The sequence below is a fragment of the Strongylocentrotus purpuratus genome, unplaced genomic scaffold (assembly GCF_000002235.5).
Source record: "Strongylocentrotus purpuratus isolate Spur 01 unplaced genomic scaffold, Spur_5.0 spur5_scaffold_20, whole genome shotgun sequence".
Lineage (NCBI taxonomy): Eukaryota > Metazoa > Echinodermata > Echinoidea > Camarodonta > Strongylocentrotidae > Strongylocentrotus > Strongylocentrotus purpuratus.
Window position 1 is genome coordinate 3,796,956 of NW_022145606.1, and position 16,801 is coordinate 3,813,756.

At 37.5% G+C, this 16,801-nt stretch overlaps 1 protein-coding gene across 1 annotated transcript in view; it reads left to right on the plus strand.

Moving 5' to 3' along the window:
- Positions 1-16,801, plus strand: part of LOC575618 (dynamin-binding protein) — a 55,416-nt gene that overhangs the window by 25,175 nt on the left and 13,440 nt on the right. The window contains exons 7-20 of the mRNA XM_030993216.1: positions 1,033-1,125; positions 2,088-2,164; positions 2,799-2,940; positions 3,667-3,830; positions 5,511-5,591; positions 8,639-8,759; positions 9,549-9,640; positions 10,090-10,145; positions 10,867-10,960; positions 12,085-12,190; positions 12,871-13,001; positions 13,640-13,744; positions 14,145-14,276; positions 14,815-14,976. Of these exons, the coding sequence (XP_030849076.1) occupies positions 1,033-1,125; positions 2,088-2,164; positions 2,799-2,940; positions 3,667-3,830; positions 5,511-5,591; positions 8,639-8,759; positions 9,549-9,640; positions 10,090-10,145; positions 10,867-10,960; positions 12,085-12,190; positions 12,871-13,001; positions 13,640-13,744; positions 14,145-14,276; positions 14,815-14,976 (1,556 nt within the window). The remainder of the gene's footprint in view (positions 1-1,032; positions 1,126-2,087; positions 2,165-2,798; positions 2,941-3,666; positions 3,831-5,510; positions 5,592-8,638; positions 8,760-9,548; positions 9,641-10,089; positions 10,146-10,866; positions 10,961-12,084; positions 12,191-12,870; positions 13,002-13,639; positions 13,745-14,144; positions 14,277-14,814; positions 14,977-16,801) is intronic.

A 16,801-nucleotide genomic window follows, 5' to 3' on the forward strand; every position in this document is an offset into this window, starting at 1 on the left:
AATGCACTGAGCAGTGAGGCACTGTACTGGTTTGAAGTGAATCTGCTTCACTGCACGTATACAAAGTCTAATACCAGTCAAGAATGTGAGTGCTTAGTGCTGCATTGTGCATTGTATGTGTACGATGCATATAACTACATGTAACTGATAGAGAGGGAGGAATCAGAAAGGAACTCTATGATACACAGTTAAACCTCAACTGACCAGGAATTTGTGGATTACTTAGAGTATATTGCTTGCAGTTGCACAGGTTGTCCTTATTATATATCATTATTCAAGCTGTATATCGAGTAAAGGTAAGGTTTGCTGGTTCAGAACATTGTATTTTCCATATCATATGTACTTTTTTCATGGTATCAAGTATGTTTGCTGTTTGATATACATTTAGAATAAACTGTATCCTTTCAATGGAATGGACCTATTTTTCTTCTGTTTCAGCTTTGTATATTGAGTGTATGTTATGTTTCAGTCACTGAAAACCTCTTTATCTTGCATTGGAAAAGAATCACACTTATTTTTTCTTTCTCTCCTTTCTATCTCCCTCTCTTTCTCACTTGCCTTCCCTTAAAACCTCCCCACCCTCTTCTATCTCTCTCTTTCAAATTCCCTATTCTCTCCCCCCCCCCCCTGCATCTTTCTCTGTCTCTCTTTTGGTTTGGCATTCATTCATCTGTGCTATCTCTCGTCTTCTCTATCTTTCTTTTTATGTGTCACCCCCCCCCCCCCCCACCATCTGTTACCGGTCTTACTTTATCTCTCCCTTCTCTTCCCCTATCTCTATCTATTTTGTTTCTCTTTTCCTATGTACTTCTCCCTCTTTTAACTATCTTCCCTCTCTTTCACCCTCTCTCTCTTTATCTCTCTCTCTCTCTCCTTTCCTCTCTTCATCGCTCTCTCTCTCTTCTTCCCTCTCCCTCCTTCCCTCCCTCCCTTTCTCACTCTGTCATCTCTCTCTCTTCCTCTCTCTTACCCCCTCTCTTCCCCTCCATCTCCCCGTCACTCCCCCTCTCCCCCTCTCTTTCTCCCTCACAGCTAAGAAGAAGGTACCTCCTGGTAGGCCTGTTGCTCCTAGACTAGGTCCAGACATGAGGAAAGATGAAGATGACTCGTCAGGGCCAGGCGCAGGTGAGACCAAGATCCGGACCCATAAGCCATTTTGAAAATAAGCTTATTTGATTTGATTTGATTTGATTTATTGGTTTCTGCATCTTTTTTAATATTTCAAGTGTATATAATTGTATATACAAACAATATACGAAATTAAGCAAATATATTGAATGAACATACATTAGATGCAGGAGGGTTACAGATTAAGCAAAGTAGCTTGACATGTCCGCAGCCCTCAACCTAGATACAACAATAAAAATAAAAATAAAAACGCAGAAGTGCGACTTGCAGAGAAGACAAGGAAAGGGGAGAGAAGGAGCATTGATTTTCTGTTAATACGAAAGATCCCAAAATATCCCAAATTATACATTATAAATTATACATTGAGAAGTCCCACTTTGTGCATTTAAGAATATTTATTTCCAAAGTGATGGAGGTCCTTAATGAGCGCCACTTGAACCATGTGGTAATTTTGCTGGAGATTATGTTGTTCCACCACATATAAAGGAAACTTCACCCAAGAAATACTTTTTCGTCATTCTGAGAGATTTATTGTATTGCCAATTATTCTACAAGATTCTCCCGCAAAGTGTATGAGAGACGTATAGATTACAGTTTCTCAGGACAACATGGGCATCACCATTTCAAGATGAAGTGACGTAGTATGCAAAATTATTTATCAAGTGAATGCATTCAAGTATATACATGTAGATGCTTGCTTTAATCGAACAAAGATCTGGGCCCCGTCTTACAAAGAAATGATGTCAATCGCAACTTATTTGCGATTGATAGCAAATTAGCAATCACAATTATGTACATAAGAGATAGGAGACTGCAAACTTGCGATTGATTGGAGGACTTGCGATTGATTTGGATCAATCACAACTCGTTGTAAGACGAGGCCTTGGATGATTGCATATTTGTGTACACCATGGGCAATCTATTATAAAAGTTCCTTGCTTGTTCATTCTGTAACACAGTGAATGGTGAGGCTCATACTGCGGAGGCTATTGCCGCTTTGGAGAGCGGGATAGCACAACTCAAAGAAGAGATTGAGGTAAGGTATTTTTTTTTTCCTTTTTTTTTACATCTCCCTTGAATAGATTTCCATGTACAAACAGCATTCTTTTATAAATGTAATGCTTCCTGGGAGAAATTTCAATAGTTTAAACATATTTGTGGCTTACACCCAGTAAATAAAAGATTGATTGATCGATCTGTAATTGAAAAACAAGTCGGGAAAAATCTTGGAACCAGCAGGATTTTGTTGATCAAAGTTAATGTGATCTTATAGTAAATAGCTCTTACAGATACTCTGATGTGATTGGTCCACACCTCATCACCTCATATTTATAGTGAGGATTGTAGTTAGCATAATTCACTCCAGGTTATTTTCCGATGTTATATTGCGCAACCAGTCAAATGATTATATCTTTAAGCAACCCTGCACGTAGTACCCCGCACTCATTGTTTGCACTGTCTTAGCAGCAGGCATTTGACGCGGGAGGCTGGACGGCTCAAGAAAAAAAAAGACATGAAATTGTAACCATCAAATGTTGTTTTAAAATTGCACTGTCATCAGGGTACTTTTGCACAAAGCGTATGACACCCCATTGATATTTCTGGTCAGCGCAAAACCCTTCATGCAATTAATAATCTGCAATGTTGCACTTGTTCTATGATGATAACAGGCACAGAGACTGCATAAATCCAACCTAGTGAGGGAGTGTGCGTTTGTTACTGTAGACACAGACAAAGCAGAGCTACAGCTGCAGATCGCTGACGACGAACTAGACATCTTGGACAAAGAGAGACAAATCGAAACTTTACAAGGTATGTGGATTTTATTGTTTGCACAACAGGACTTATGGAGAAGGTTGAGTTCTGGAAAGAGGTGAAAAATAATTTGTGAGCATTATCATTGTTAATATGCAAGTGTGGAAGAACATCAGATAAAAAATGTTCCCTGAAAAGCATGGCTCTTCAAATGCCTTCATATTCTAAATATAGCATGTATCATCATACAGATTTTTATGCCACAAGTTTGTGTAGTCCCATATACATCATTCTGTGTACAGTGCTTGTAACTTTACCAAGATTGAGCCAAATTTCTTATCATTTTGTTGATTCCAGAACCTTGCAGTACACACCAATACTCATATGCTCGATTCCACAACGTTTCTTTCACAATTCAATCGCATGACCAGAATTCAACTTGTAACATGCAAGAACTTCACTCAACCTCATTTTGAAGACCCATTGGAAGAACTATTGTCCATCTCTTTCATGTAACTTGCAAGTGTACAGGATCGGACAATATTTTCGATTCCCAATACAGCACGAATATCCTTTGGCAAGGCATTAATCTTCATTTGCCACACTCGACCCAAGTGAGGTAAATGGGTACCTGGCATGACTTAATTCCTTGAAATGCTGGAGCGCCGTAATAGCAGCTGGGTTAAAGCAGGGGTAATAATTAATGCGCCTCGGAATAGAGTTTCTAGATAGACGGTGCTATAGAAATGCCTATAATTATTATTACTACTTTTGATTCACTAGAACAACTCGCAGTGCTGATGCCTGAACCTATCCCAGCACCAAAGATGACGCCTGCAGACTTCAGAGAAAAAGTTGTCACAGAACTACTGAAGACTGAGGATGATTATGTACGAGATATCAAGCTGTGCCAGGAAGGGTTCATGACAGTCTTACAGGAGAATCAGGTATGCTACAAATAGGCCAGAGAAAGAAAGGTACACAGACAGAGAGACAGAGCTAGAGAGAGAGAGAGAGAGAGAGAGAAAGAAAGGTACACAGACAGAGAGATAGAGACAGATAGAGAGAGAGAGAGAGATGAGGAGACAGAGAGAGAGAGAGAGAGTATTTAACAAACTACTGAAGACCGAGGATGATTATGTACAAGATATCAAGCTGTGTCAAGAAGGGTTCATGACAGTCTTACAGGAGAATCAGGTATGATACTAATAGGCCAGAGAAAGAAAGGTAGACAGAGAGAGAGATAGATAAAGAGAGAGAGATAGAGAGATGACACAACAGAGAGAGATGGAGAGTCTTCAAAGAACTTCTGAAGACCGAGGATGATTATGTATGAGATATCAAGCTGTGCCAGGAAGGATTCATGACAGTCTTACAGGAGAATCAGGTATGATACTAATAGGACAGAGAGAGAAAGGTAGACAAACAGAGAGAGATAGAGAGAGAGACACACACACAGACATACATAGAGATGACTAGACAGAGAGAGAGATGGAGAGCCTTCAAAGAGCTACTGAAGACTGAAAAGACTGAGATGCACAGACAGACAGACAAATGCATTTAAGCAAATAGATAGATGGACAGTCAGGGAGACAACTTGAGAGAGAGGAAGTAGTTAGAAGTATTGATGAAATAAGAGAGAAAAGGCACTTCAGGGGGAAAAAAGACTTTCAATTGTTAACTATTAAAGTGGCATGCTTTTAAGTGCTGTTTTGTTTTGTTAGCTGTCTTTCTAATTGAACAAAATTTGCATGAAAAATGTAATCCATCATTGTTCATAGAACAGTTGTACACAGTCATGGTTGTTGATATTTGTATGCTAGATTTGTGTGTATTATGCATGAAATTTTGCTGCAATCTTTAATATGTATACACAGGAAAGAAGCAATCAAACAGAATATATATGAGAATGCAAAATCACGCAGTCTGTAATATATTGGTGTTAATTTATATGTATAGTCATTTGCATGTTATTTGATTTTGTTTGGCCCTTGTATGAACATGTATAATATATATATTTAAATAGATGTTCAAGGTTGATAAAAAGCATGTTGTCCTATGTCTTGCCTATCAATACAGATGTGTACACCATGTGCAGGCCTAGTCCATTATAAAACTCAAAACTCTTGAGTTTGTGAAACTTTGACAAATTGTGCAAGTGCTTCAGATCTTGAAACCACTTTGAAGTGTTGGGAGCCCCGAAAACTTGACGGCAAAATTGTGGCTTAAATGGTATCTTAATGTGAAATTATGTTTTCTGCATACATTAGAAACCGAAATGTTATCAAAATTTGTCTTCAAACACATTTTTTAGGAGAAATCTTTGCAGAAGTGTGTCTTAAATGACATCCTCTTTCACTCGGGGAATTTTGAGCCCCCAAAACTTTAGAGGGGCTCTAATGCGATGGAATCAATTAAATGAAAAATGAAACAAAACTGAATCGTGGTTATGTAAAGGTTTCGCGTTGCCAAAAACCGTTCTGGTAGATCAATAGCGGCAAGAACCTTTTGCCAATGTTTGGAACAAAATTGCATGCCCATCTGGTTCTCATCATACATTTTGTTTAGTGCCCCTAACCACCGTTCCCATCGTTGTGCGTTTATCTCCTTGTCTCCCTTTATACCAGATCATAATCAATGAGATATTGATTGTGAAGGCCGAGGAAGAAATGGAAGAATTGGAACGAGCGGCAGAGAACAAGAAAGCGGTCAGAATTATGCAACTTGATTTGAAAGATGCAGATTAAACTAACCAATCATAACAAGCACTTTGGATTTCAAATCATTACTAACCAGTTGGCTTCTTATTTAGTTACACTGATAAGATTGGCAGCAGGGGGTGTTTCATAAAGGCTAAAAAAATTGTTTTTAAGTTAGACTTAACTATGGTGGGCCGTTCATGCACCTGTCTGCTCACACCTTTTACTGGCATTAGTCTCTCAATGGACGTGCAAATCATGGTCACAAATCTACAGAAATGACATTTTGGGATAATTCATTATTGAAGGGAAAAACATTATCTAAAAATCATAATGGTGAGAGCAAACAGTGGCATTAACAACCTGCCATAGTTAAGTCCAACTTAAATTCAATGTTAGCCTTTGTGAAACACTCTCCAGAGCAACTTCAGACCAAAGAATCGGTCAAAGATCTGTATGTTTTGATTTGGTTTGGCATCAGTTTGGGGTCAGTTCAGGGTCACTTTGTCTCGAGTGTGACTAATGTAATGACAAATTTTCCTGTGAATCTAAAAGTTGGGGTCTGCTCGTTATTTATAAGGATCGCTATTCATTTTGTTACACGTTATGGATAGCAGTCCTTATGAATAATGGTCCTTATGAATAGCGGTCCTCATGGATAGCGAGCTTGACCCTAAAAGTGACATCCAAGGAATATAAGCTGTATAGGGTGATTGCAACATACATGCATATACTATCTTGTGTTTTATTGCCTCAAATGAAATCACAGAGCATCTGTTTGGCGCCAGAAGGGTATTGACTCAAATGCTTTAACAGATAACGCCCTTCTAGCTCTGAGAAGATGACAAATGGTTTTATTTGTTGTGCGGTACGTTCCCCATTAATGCACTTGTACATGTAGCTGGAGAGGGATGCATGATCACCTGTAGAAGCCAATCGGTTACCTTTTGATACGTAAATAAGATTTGCAAGTTATACTAACACTGGATGAGCACTGCACTTCAGATTCTCCTTCCCGTCCTTCTCTTTCCTAACACTAAACCTTATTTAACCTGATACAACATTCTGTATGCCATATAGCTTTAAACCATAAACACCTCATACCTGTACATCCTTATACATTTGTCCTACCTTATAAACCATATAAACCTTATACAACATTATACAACATTTCTTATACATTATAACCCCTTTAAACCATATAAACCTTATATGACAACCTAACACTTTATGCAGCACAATTACACATTGTAAACCTTACACAAACAACCTTGTACAACAACATTATACCTTGTAAACCAAATACAAACAACCTTAAACAACAATATACCTTGTAATTCATATAAGCCTTATACAAGAACCTTATACAAAAATCTTAAAGTTCAAATCTGGATCCTACCTTATTAGCAAACCTTGACTATTTGTAAAGCGATTTGATTCTTAAACAGAGATTTGTCAGTATATTTGTATGTTACATGTACATTGTATCTTAGTATTTTTTAAATTATTCAAGGAAGTTTTGTTTCAGCTTGATTTAGATGAATAAGCCAAGTTATTAATTTTTAAGGGAAACAGAATCTTGATAACTAACTGCTTTGAATGAAAGGCATGGACAATCAGAGAAACTAATTGGTTACGTGTACATTTTTCATAATGTCTGCTTAACGATGAGAAGCTTTTGAAGATTCACATTGTCCTGTAATGAAATAACTCACCAATTGATCTGATATACATACACATCTCTGAACTAACTTTGAATTTACTTGAATGTGCTTTATGATGAACTAACTTTCTGAGACCTACTTCTATGGCCTGCTACTATACAATTTAATACTTTTGATGTACAGTCAAATGCATTTGATGTAAAATTGAATGCATTTGATGTACAATTGAATGCATTTGATGTACAATTGAATGCATGTGATAGACAATTGAATGCATGTGATGTACAGTTGAATGCATTTGATATGTAATTTTACATCATCTAACTTTGAATTTACTAACCTAGATATGTATAATACTTGCACTAATGCTCTTATGCATGTATATGATATGCATCAACTAACCTTGGATTGAATTTTGTTATAAGTTATTTCTTATTAACATTTTCTTTTTCAGTCACTTTAGAAATGAACACATTTTTTCTGAGCTGGAGTGAACCACTTGTGAAATATTGCTGTAAAGTTGTAGTTAGCTGTTGAAGTGTATCACTTTTCTCACTCTGTGTCAAGTCTGTCAGTATCTACACAAATTGCATACTCTTTTCTTTCTTCTTGCAAAAATACAAGAGTGTATTATATATCTTGTGTTATGTCAGGTCAATCTAATTCTATTTTCATTTCATTTAATATTTTCCATATTCCAGTTCAAAAATATCCAAATACAAAATGATATACATTATGAAATACAAAGGAATACAAACATAAAAAGACCAACTTACGACAAAAGGAAGTGACAAAAGGGGAACTAATAATTAAGCATGGTGAACCAGTATGCGGAGGGGGAATCATAGCAAAGTTGTTTGTCAGGGGTGATCCCAAGAATAATTATAATATCACATTGTAAACAAAGGAAGGGGGGTGGTGGACATTGGAATATTACTATGCTATCTATATCTATTTTTCTGTACTATCTACACATATTATGGTTTGTTTTATTTATAGCAAATTATAGGAGTGCATCATTTTTCTCAATTTGTTGTGTCTAGTAGTGAAACTAGTACATGTCTGATTGATTTGTATACTAGGTACTCACTATTACTACTTTTTCATTTTTACAGTGTCAAAGGTTTGAAGAGTGTAAAATTTTCAATATTTGTGAAGATATTGTCATCAGTTGGAGTAATTTCATTGTCTTTATTGTTTTATGCAATTAGTTGAAAATTTGAAAGTTAAAGAGTCACGGTTTTCCTTACAAATGAGCATATTTGAAACTGTAATACATTGGCCATATCATATGTTCATCATAAACACTTGCAACTGCAGAATGAAATACACAAATACGATTAAAGGAGGAATAATTAAATTTGTTAATTTGTTTGTTTTCTTGTAAATCAGGCCAAAGGGTTGGAGCTGGATGTTCTTTTCGGTAACATGGAGCAAGTCATAGAGGTAGCAGAGAGCTTCCTGCACGACATCGACGCTGCAGCAGAAAAACCTATAGAAGATCAACTCTTTGGTAAGCTAGCATTGGAGTCTGGGTTCTGATTTTGTTAGGGTTAGGGTCAGGGTAAGGGTTCAGGTCATAGAGGTTGCAGAGAGTTTCCTGCACAACATCGACGCTGCAGCAGAAAAACCTATAGAAGATCAACTGTTTTGCAAGCTAGCATTGGAGTCAGGGTTCTGGCTTGGTTAGGGTTGGGGTTAGGGTAAGGGTTTCTGTTTCAGGGTGGCAAAGCTTCCTGCATGACATTGAGGGAGCAGCAGAAAAGCCTATCGAAGATCAACTCTTTGGTACATGTAAGTCAGGCTGGAGAATAGTATTATGGCTCGCTTCAGGGGTAGGGTTAGAATTAGAGTGGGTCAGGGCTAGCTTTGAATTAAAGTTGAGGTTAGCTTTAGGGTCAGCTCTAGTTTTAGAATATTTTTGATTAGGGGTAGGGTTAGCTTCAGATTAAAGGTTACAGTTTGGGTCAAGTTTAGGTGTCAGGTTTCAGGGTTTGTTTTCAATTCAATACTTAGGTAATAAATATGAGTATTTTATTTCATTCTTGACTAAGATAATTACTAAGCCAATTTAGGTATTGAGTCGAAGCTTTTGGCTTAGTATTTAACCCTGAATTTAAGACAGCTCCTATCCTTTAGGCATAAGCCAATTATTTGTTGAGCTTTGATTGGCTGGCATATGTTTCTTTTCTACGCAGTCATAAACTGCTCAAAGGAGTTCATGTGATAGATCCATAAAGTAGACAGGTTGAAATAAAGTGAAGATAAACTTGACTGTATTGTTTTGTATGTGTCTCTACAGGTAAAATCTTCATGGACCATTCCAGGAATCTTCATGAAGCATACGCACAATATTGCAGGAATCATGACGATGCTTCTGCTCTCCTCGAAAAGGTATCATTGTGATTTTTTTTTTTTTTAATGCATTCATTTTTCAAAGTTTTGTAAAACATCAAAAATCTCACAACCCCCATGCAGGTGCCTTACAACTGCTGCGGGATGCTAAGGCGCTCTATGGCTGTTTACTGGGCCATGCAGCTACAGAGACCACTACAAGAACCGCTTGCGAAATCTGAATGAAATACAATGGCTGCATGCGTCACATGCAGCCATCAAAAAGTGTAGCCCACATGCAGAGAGTATGTTGAAAAACCTTCTGCAGGTGCATGTGTCTCCTGCATTCCTTAGAAATAAGTTGCAGATCTTGGGACAAAATGAGAGATGCGCAGCCAGTTCTGACTAACATACAAGTACATGTGCCTCTGCAAAAGCACATTTAACACAAATAATGATTCTTTTAAAGAGGATTTAGGTATGCTGTGATCATATTTTTTTTCTTCCAGTATGAAGAAAATCCAGAAGTGCAGGAGTACATCAACCAAGGACTGGAATTAGTCAGGTAGGTTGAAAAAGGCATAAGCATTTGGGTCACTTCAATCTATATCAAACCACCCATTTATATTTGTAGTCCTTCAATGAGAACATGTACTCTCCAAATGTACTTTTATAAATAACTGTTTGTATACATGTAGTTCAAAACTCTGAAGCTTTAAGTTGTTAGGTGTCCAACATTAGCCTCATCACATCACCTAGTAGATGCTATTTGTTCCATGCCAAACCTGACTCTACTGACACTATGTTGAAAGGATAACTGGTTAAGCGCCTTATTATAAACAGTCCTTATTATCATACCAAGTAATCTCTCCTGCAAATTTTGTCTTAATTCTGCATTACATTCATATAATACTTGAAGTTCTTCTAATTTTCATTTAAATAAAATAAGACTAAATATAACTAGGAAATGTAATTTTTTTAAAGGGCCACAATTGTGGAATAATATACCCCATGATATCAAATCTAATCCATCAGTTAACTTTTTTTTAAAGGAGATATAAATCATTTTTAATCCAACAAAATACATAAAGTTTGATTTTGTGCATGGTCAACTTTTTGCTTTGTTTTTATATTCCCCCCCTCTATTTAGGCATTAGATTTTTTTTTGTCCAAGTCCACTGTAAATGAACTAGTGACCACAGAGAAGAAACATGCTGACTCATCTTGATATGGGAACTAGATGAAACTTGACATCATCTTAATCATCTCATGTTTCTTATTTTCAGGCAAAGTACCAACTGTTGGGATCTGGCTTCATTTCTCATCAAGCCAGTCCAGAGGATACTCAAATACCATCTCCTCATCGCAGAGCTCTACAAGGTAGAGATTTTTTGGTGTTTCTTAGGGATCTAGCCACCCTGGCCTGTAATGCTTAGCTCTGTATAGATGTCATGGGAGTGTTTCACAACGATTCAAAGTCAAACTTAACTCTAACAATTATGGAAAGCTGTTAGCATCCTTGAAAATATTTTGTACAATTTATTTTAAAAGGCATAACATGTTGATTCAAATAATTTATAATTTCTATTATCCATGAGATTTCGTGTTCTTGATGTGGAATTTATAAAAAGTCTAAAGTACTTGATTTTTCGCTTTTGAATATATTTTATTTTAAGGCTACAAATGACTCTCCATAATATTTAAGTCCAACTTAAGTTAAGTTCGACTTAGAATCTTTGTGAAACACCCCCATGGTCTCATACATTTATACAGTCAAACCTGCTTTAGTGACCACCTGTATAAAAAGACCACATTTTGTGTTTCCCCTTGAATAAAGGAGTCTCATTGAAACATCTACTAAATGAACCTGTACATTAAGACCACCTGCCTGCCTATAAAGACCATTTTTCTTGTCTTCCTTGGGAGGTCTTCATAGACAGGTTTCACTGTACAATTGTCTTTTATGTAGCACAAATTCCAAATCACTGAATTGGTTCTCTCAACTAACTCCTCTAGGATTCCGCAGACATCTTTCTGCATGAGAAACCTTTCCATGTATCTTTTGGTAAAAATGAATCTTCCTGTATGTGCTACTCTCTCTCTAAAAATAGGAATTAATCTCCCTCTCTTCCTCTTTCTCTCCCTCTTCCTCTCTCTGTCTCTCTCTCTCTCTATCTATCTCCCCCTCTCTCCCCTTCTCTCTCCCTATCTCTCTCTCTCTTTTTCTCCCTCTCTTCCTCTCTTCCTCTCCCTCTTCCTCTCTCTCTCTGTCTCTCTCTGTCTCTCTCTCTATATATCTCCCCCTCTCTCCCCTTCTCTCTCCCTATCTCTCTCTCTCTCTTTCTCCCTCTCTTCCTCTCTTCCTCTCCCTCTTCCTCTCCCTCTTTCTCTCCCTCTTCCCCTCTCTCTCTGTCTCTCTGTCTGTCTCTCTCTCTCTCTCTATCTCCCCCTCTCTCTCCCTATCTCTCTCTCTCTCTCTCTCTCTCTTTCTCTCTCAATATCAGTACACTGAGGAAGAGCATCAAGACCGATCAACACTCAAGCTTGCTCTCTCTACCATGACAGAGGTGGCGACAGACATCAACGAATTCAAGAGGAGAAAAGATTTAGGTAACATTTTAGCTATTGAGTATTATTATAGGGATGACATTATCAACCAAAGATTTTGGTAACATGTCGGCTATTGATTTTTATTGTTATAAGAATAAAGTCATGTATTAAAGAGACAAAAAGATTTAGGTAACATCTTGATTGGGTTACCGACTATTGTAAGAATGAAATTGTGAATAAAAGAGGAAAAAAGATTTGGTCTTAGTTAAAGAATCCCACCTGACTGTGTTTGACCAATAATTTGATTAGCATCTAGGAGTGAGTTATATAATGTAGAGTAATCAATCATTTACAAAAGGCATGTTTGATTATGCATGTATGTAGTCATTAGGATTTGCAGTGGCAACTATTTCTGGGGAGTGTTTCACAAAGACTAAGATCATTTTTAAGTTGGACTTAAATATGGCAGGCCATTCATGCCACTGTTTGCTCTCACCATTATGATCTTCAGATAATATTTTTTCCTTCAACAATGAATTATCAAAAAATATAAATTCTGTAGATTCGTGATCATGTTTTGTACGTCCCTTGAGAGACAAATGCCAGTAAATGGTGAGAGCAAACAGTGGCATGAAAGGCCTGCCATATTTTAGTCCACTCTTAGTCTTTTTGAAACACTCCCCATGTGTTTTAGAGCTGACACGTTTTGTATCCACATCTTGTTTTGTTGTGTTTGTCAGTCTTAAAGTACAGGCACCGAGGTCAGGAGGCGATGTCTGATAAGCTTGGAAAGATCAACTTGCATTCACTGCGTAAAAAATCACAGAGAATCAACCAACGATTCACCCAGATGACCGGATTCGGTACACAGGTACGTTACATTCATCCTTCTTTTCTACATTCTGCATATTGTCACCTTCTTAAAATAATGGCCTAGGTCACATTTTGAAGAAAGTGATATTTTCGCCCCAGTCATCTCTTCATGAGGTTATCCACCTTTGTTAAATTACATATGTTCTAAATTGAACATATTCATGCTGCTTATACCTAGTTAGTATAATGGCCTAAATCAAGCGTGTGGAAAAAAAAATTATATTATTGAGTAAACCCAAAGTAAATGAGTAATCTAATCCTCTAATGAAACAGATTTGATAGACTGCATTATTTGTATTTTAATAGTCATATATCCACAAACTTTCCTGTGTAAAATTATGTTTTGTTCAGTTTTCTCTGTTTTTCTCAAATCTTGAAAATATGACTTACACCATTATTTTAAGAAGGTGACGATGTGTGTTATTTATTATCGTTTGTTATTTGTAATATGGTGGCAGTCTAAAACATATCTTTCTGTTCCTGGCCGCTCTTTGAGGATTCGGTGTTTAATTCTCACAGTTAAAATTAAAATTGCTTGATGCTCCTGTGTGATTGCTCTAGATGGGATTTTAGCGTCAGTGCTTCTAATACAGTATGGCTTTAATGATCAGTTTTCTATGTTATCTTTTATCTCAGACTATTGATGAAGAGTTTGATCGGGCAGAGAGGAGTTTCCATACTCTAGAGAAAACCATCAAGATCTTCGTCAAGGATGTCCATGCGTACCTAGAACAACTCAAGGTAAAGTCTTGCCATTTTTTATAGAATTTATTTATGAATCACATCCGTATGCACATAACTTGCAAAGTACGCAGATTTCCTTTGGCAAGACATTGATCTGCATTTGCCACTCTCCACCCAGGTTTTAAAATCGGTACCTGGTAGGATGCGGAAGTTAATGTGATTAGATGAGCAAGTGTCAAATGTAAAAACAAAAAATGACGCCTGGCTGGAATGCTCCCCAGGGCGTAGAGAATGTGCATACATTGTATGCGGGTAAGCTTGAATACGATGACAGAGTTAATGATATATCTGTAAAGTGCTTTGAGAAGGCCTGCGGACCTGAAATGCGACATGAAAGAACGAACTATTATTATTATTATTATTACCTTTTTTTTCTTCTCTATTGTGTTTGCTACAGGAAGCTACATCAGTAGAAGCAACAGTAGGAAGCGATATCTCTGATTACTATGCCAACCAGTCAAACCTCCATGAGGTAAACAAGTATGAAGCAGTACAGAACCATCTTGCCAATAAACTCTACAAAGATTATGTAAGTTGAAGATGATAATGATGACAGTGATAATGATGATGATGGTGATAATGACAGTGATGATGATGATGGTGATGATAACTATCATATTCAGAACCATCTTGCCAATAAAATACAAAGATTACGTAAGTTGACGATGATGGTGATGATGATGACGATACTGATGATGATGATTAAAACAATGATAAATGACGACGATGATAATGACGATGACGATGATGATGATGATGATATTGATGAAGGTCTTATACAGAATCGTCTTCGCGACTAAACTCTAACAAGATTATGTAAGTTGAAGATGACGATGATAATAATGATAGTAATGATGATGGTGATGGAAATATACAGAATCATCTTCACCAACAAACTCGACAAAGATTACGTAAGTTGAAGATGATGACGATGATGATGGTGATGAAGATAGGGATAATGTAGATGATAATGATGTACATTGCAATGCCTAAGCCATCAAACATTACATCAATTCAAAGAGAACCACCTGTACGTCTTCACGATCTGTCTTTTGTTTTCTCCGCAGACGTTATTTGTGCAGCAGAGAGTGATGTCTCCTCTCAACAGTCTTCTCAACATGTTCCAGGGCCCGCATAAACTCATCCAGAAGCGCTATGACAAGCTGCTTGATTACGATAGCTATATCAACAAGGCTGAGAAGACCAAGGAGAAGGATAGGACTAAGCAGGTATTTAAAGCTTTTAATCCTCAAATTGGCAAAACATGGCAAGCATTCGCCCTACATTGCCTCACTAGGCCTGTCCTCATCACCTTGAGTTTGCCACATAACCCGCTATTTTCAGACTTGGAATATTATTATTATGAAGCTCAAAATTGCGTCTTCGCCAGAAGTACAGGACTAAGCAGGTATTTAAAGTCCCACTGCACTACTTATAGCTACTTGCGCCCTCTATAGAGCAAGCAATGCATAATCGGTGACCATTGGTCCCCCATGGACCCCTTTTTATTATGTTTAAAGCCTCACTGCACTATTTATTGCTACTTGCACCCTCTATAGAGCAAACAATGCCTAATCGGTGACCAATTGCAAATTAGTCAGTTAATTTGCATCTTCAACAACCTGCAGTTGCAATTAGTGGTATATTTTGTCGAGAAATCTTGGTCTTGTGCCCGTCTGAGCTAGTTTGTGCTGAGTGTATCGGTTTGGTGAAGACGCAATTTCGAGCTTCGGGATAATAATCCGAAAACTGAAAATAGCGGGTTATTTGGTAAATTCAAGCTGATAAAGAAGGGGTCTATTGATATTCACAATTCATCAACATATATCATTCAGGCTTTTAATCCATTAGAGCAATTCATCATGCAACCTTTTACACTCCAATCAATTTGATCATTTAATACCTTTCATGGCAAAGCATATTGACATCTGGGAAGGATCCTTTATTTATACTGTATTCAATGATCCCCGTTTCCATAAGGGAAAATAACCTGTCCTGCCACCTTCAAAAGATCCTTAAAACTCACCTTTTTCCCCAGTGATCTATGTGATCCAGTGGCGGATCCAGGGCCCCCCTCCCCCCCCCCCCCCCATGAGAAAAAATCATGTAAAAACACGTGATTTTTACCTTTTTGGGGGGCTGGCGCTCAAGGGGGGGGGGGATGCGCCTGATGTGATCTACTTCCTGTGAATTTTGTTTGGTCCTCTTTCCATATATTTTATTTGTAAGCGCCGTGGTAATTGTTTTTAGCACTACTAAATATTCTATATTAGTATTATTATTTGAACTAATAATGAAAGTCAATTGATTTTCTCACCGTATGTATCGTTTCAGTCTTGGGTCTCATTCAGCTATGACAAGGTTTTACGTGGTGGTTTAAAATTGTTATGATGATGTTGAGTGTGATATGCATCACAGTTCTTTATCTTATAACACAGAGACCAGTGAATCAGGCAGGTCCGTTGTTCATGCAGTTGTCATTCATTTACTTGTTAAAAAACCATGGCAGCTTTTTTCTTTTTGCAGGGATTTAGAGCATCATATATGAACGAGCATTTAGTGTGCTTTTGTTTTTGTTACACCGTATGCACTACGTTATTTCAAGAAGTCAGTGCTATACTAGCCAATAAGAGCCTCACTGAGTACTACATGCATACTGCAGTCAAACCTGCTTTAGTGACCACCTGTATAGAAAGACCACATTTTTTTGTTTCCCTTAAAAATAGTTTCTCATTGGAGCATGTAATAAAGGAACTTTTACATAAATACCACCTGCATGTGAAGACCACTGTTCTTGTCTCCCTAGGGCGGTCTTTATAGACAGGTTTCACTGTATCTTTATGAAGCCCAACTGCGTATGATACAGTACACAGTTTTCGTAAAATACTGAAGGTTTACGTACAGTATAGAAAACCAACCTTCTTTGTTGCTTGTTATGTTCTCACTATGAAGTATAAATACAAGAAGAAGGAAGGCAGCAGTGAGGAAGACGACGAAACACGCCTTAGCCCACGACGATCGAGCGCTAAAAGGTCAAAGGTCGGATGCAAGCCC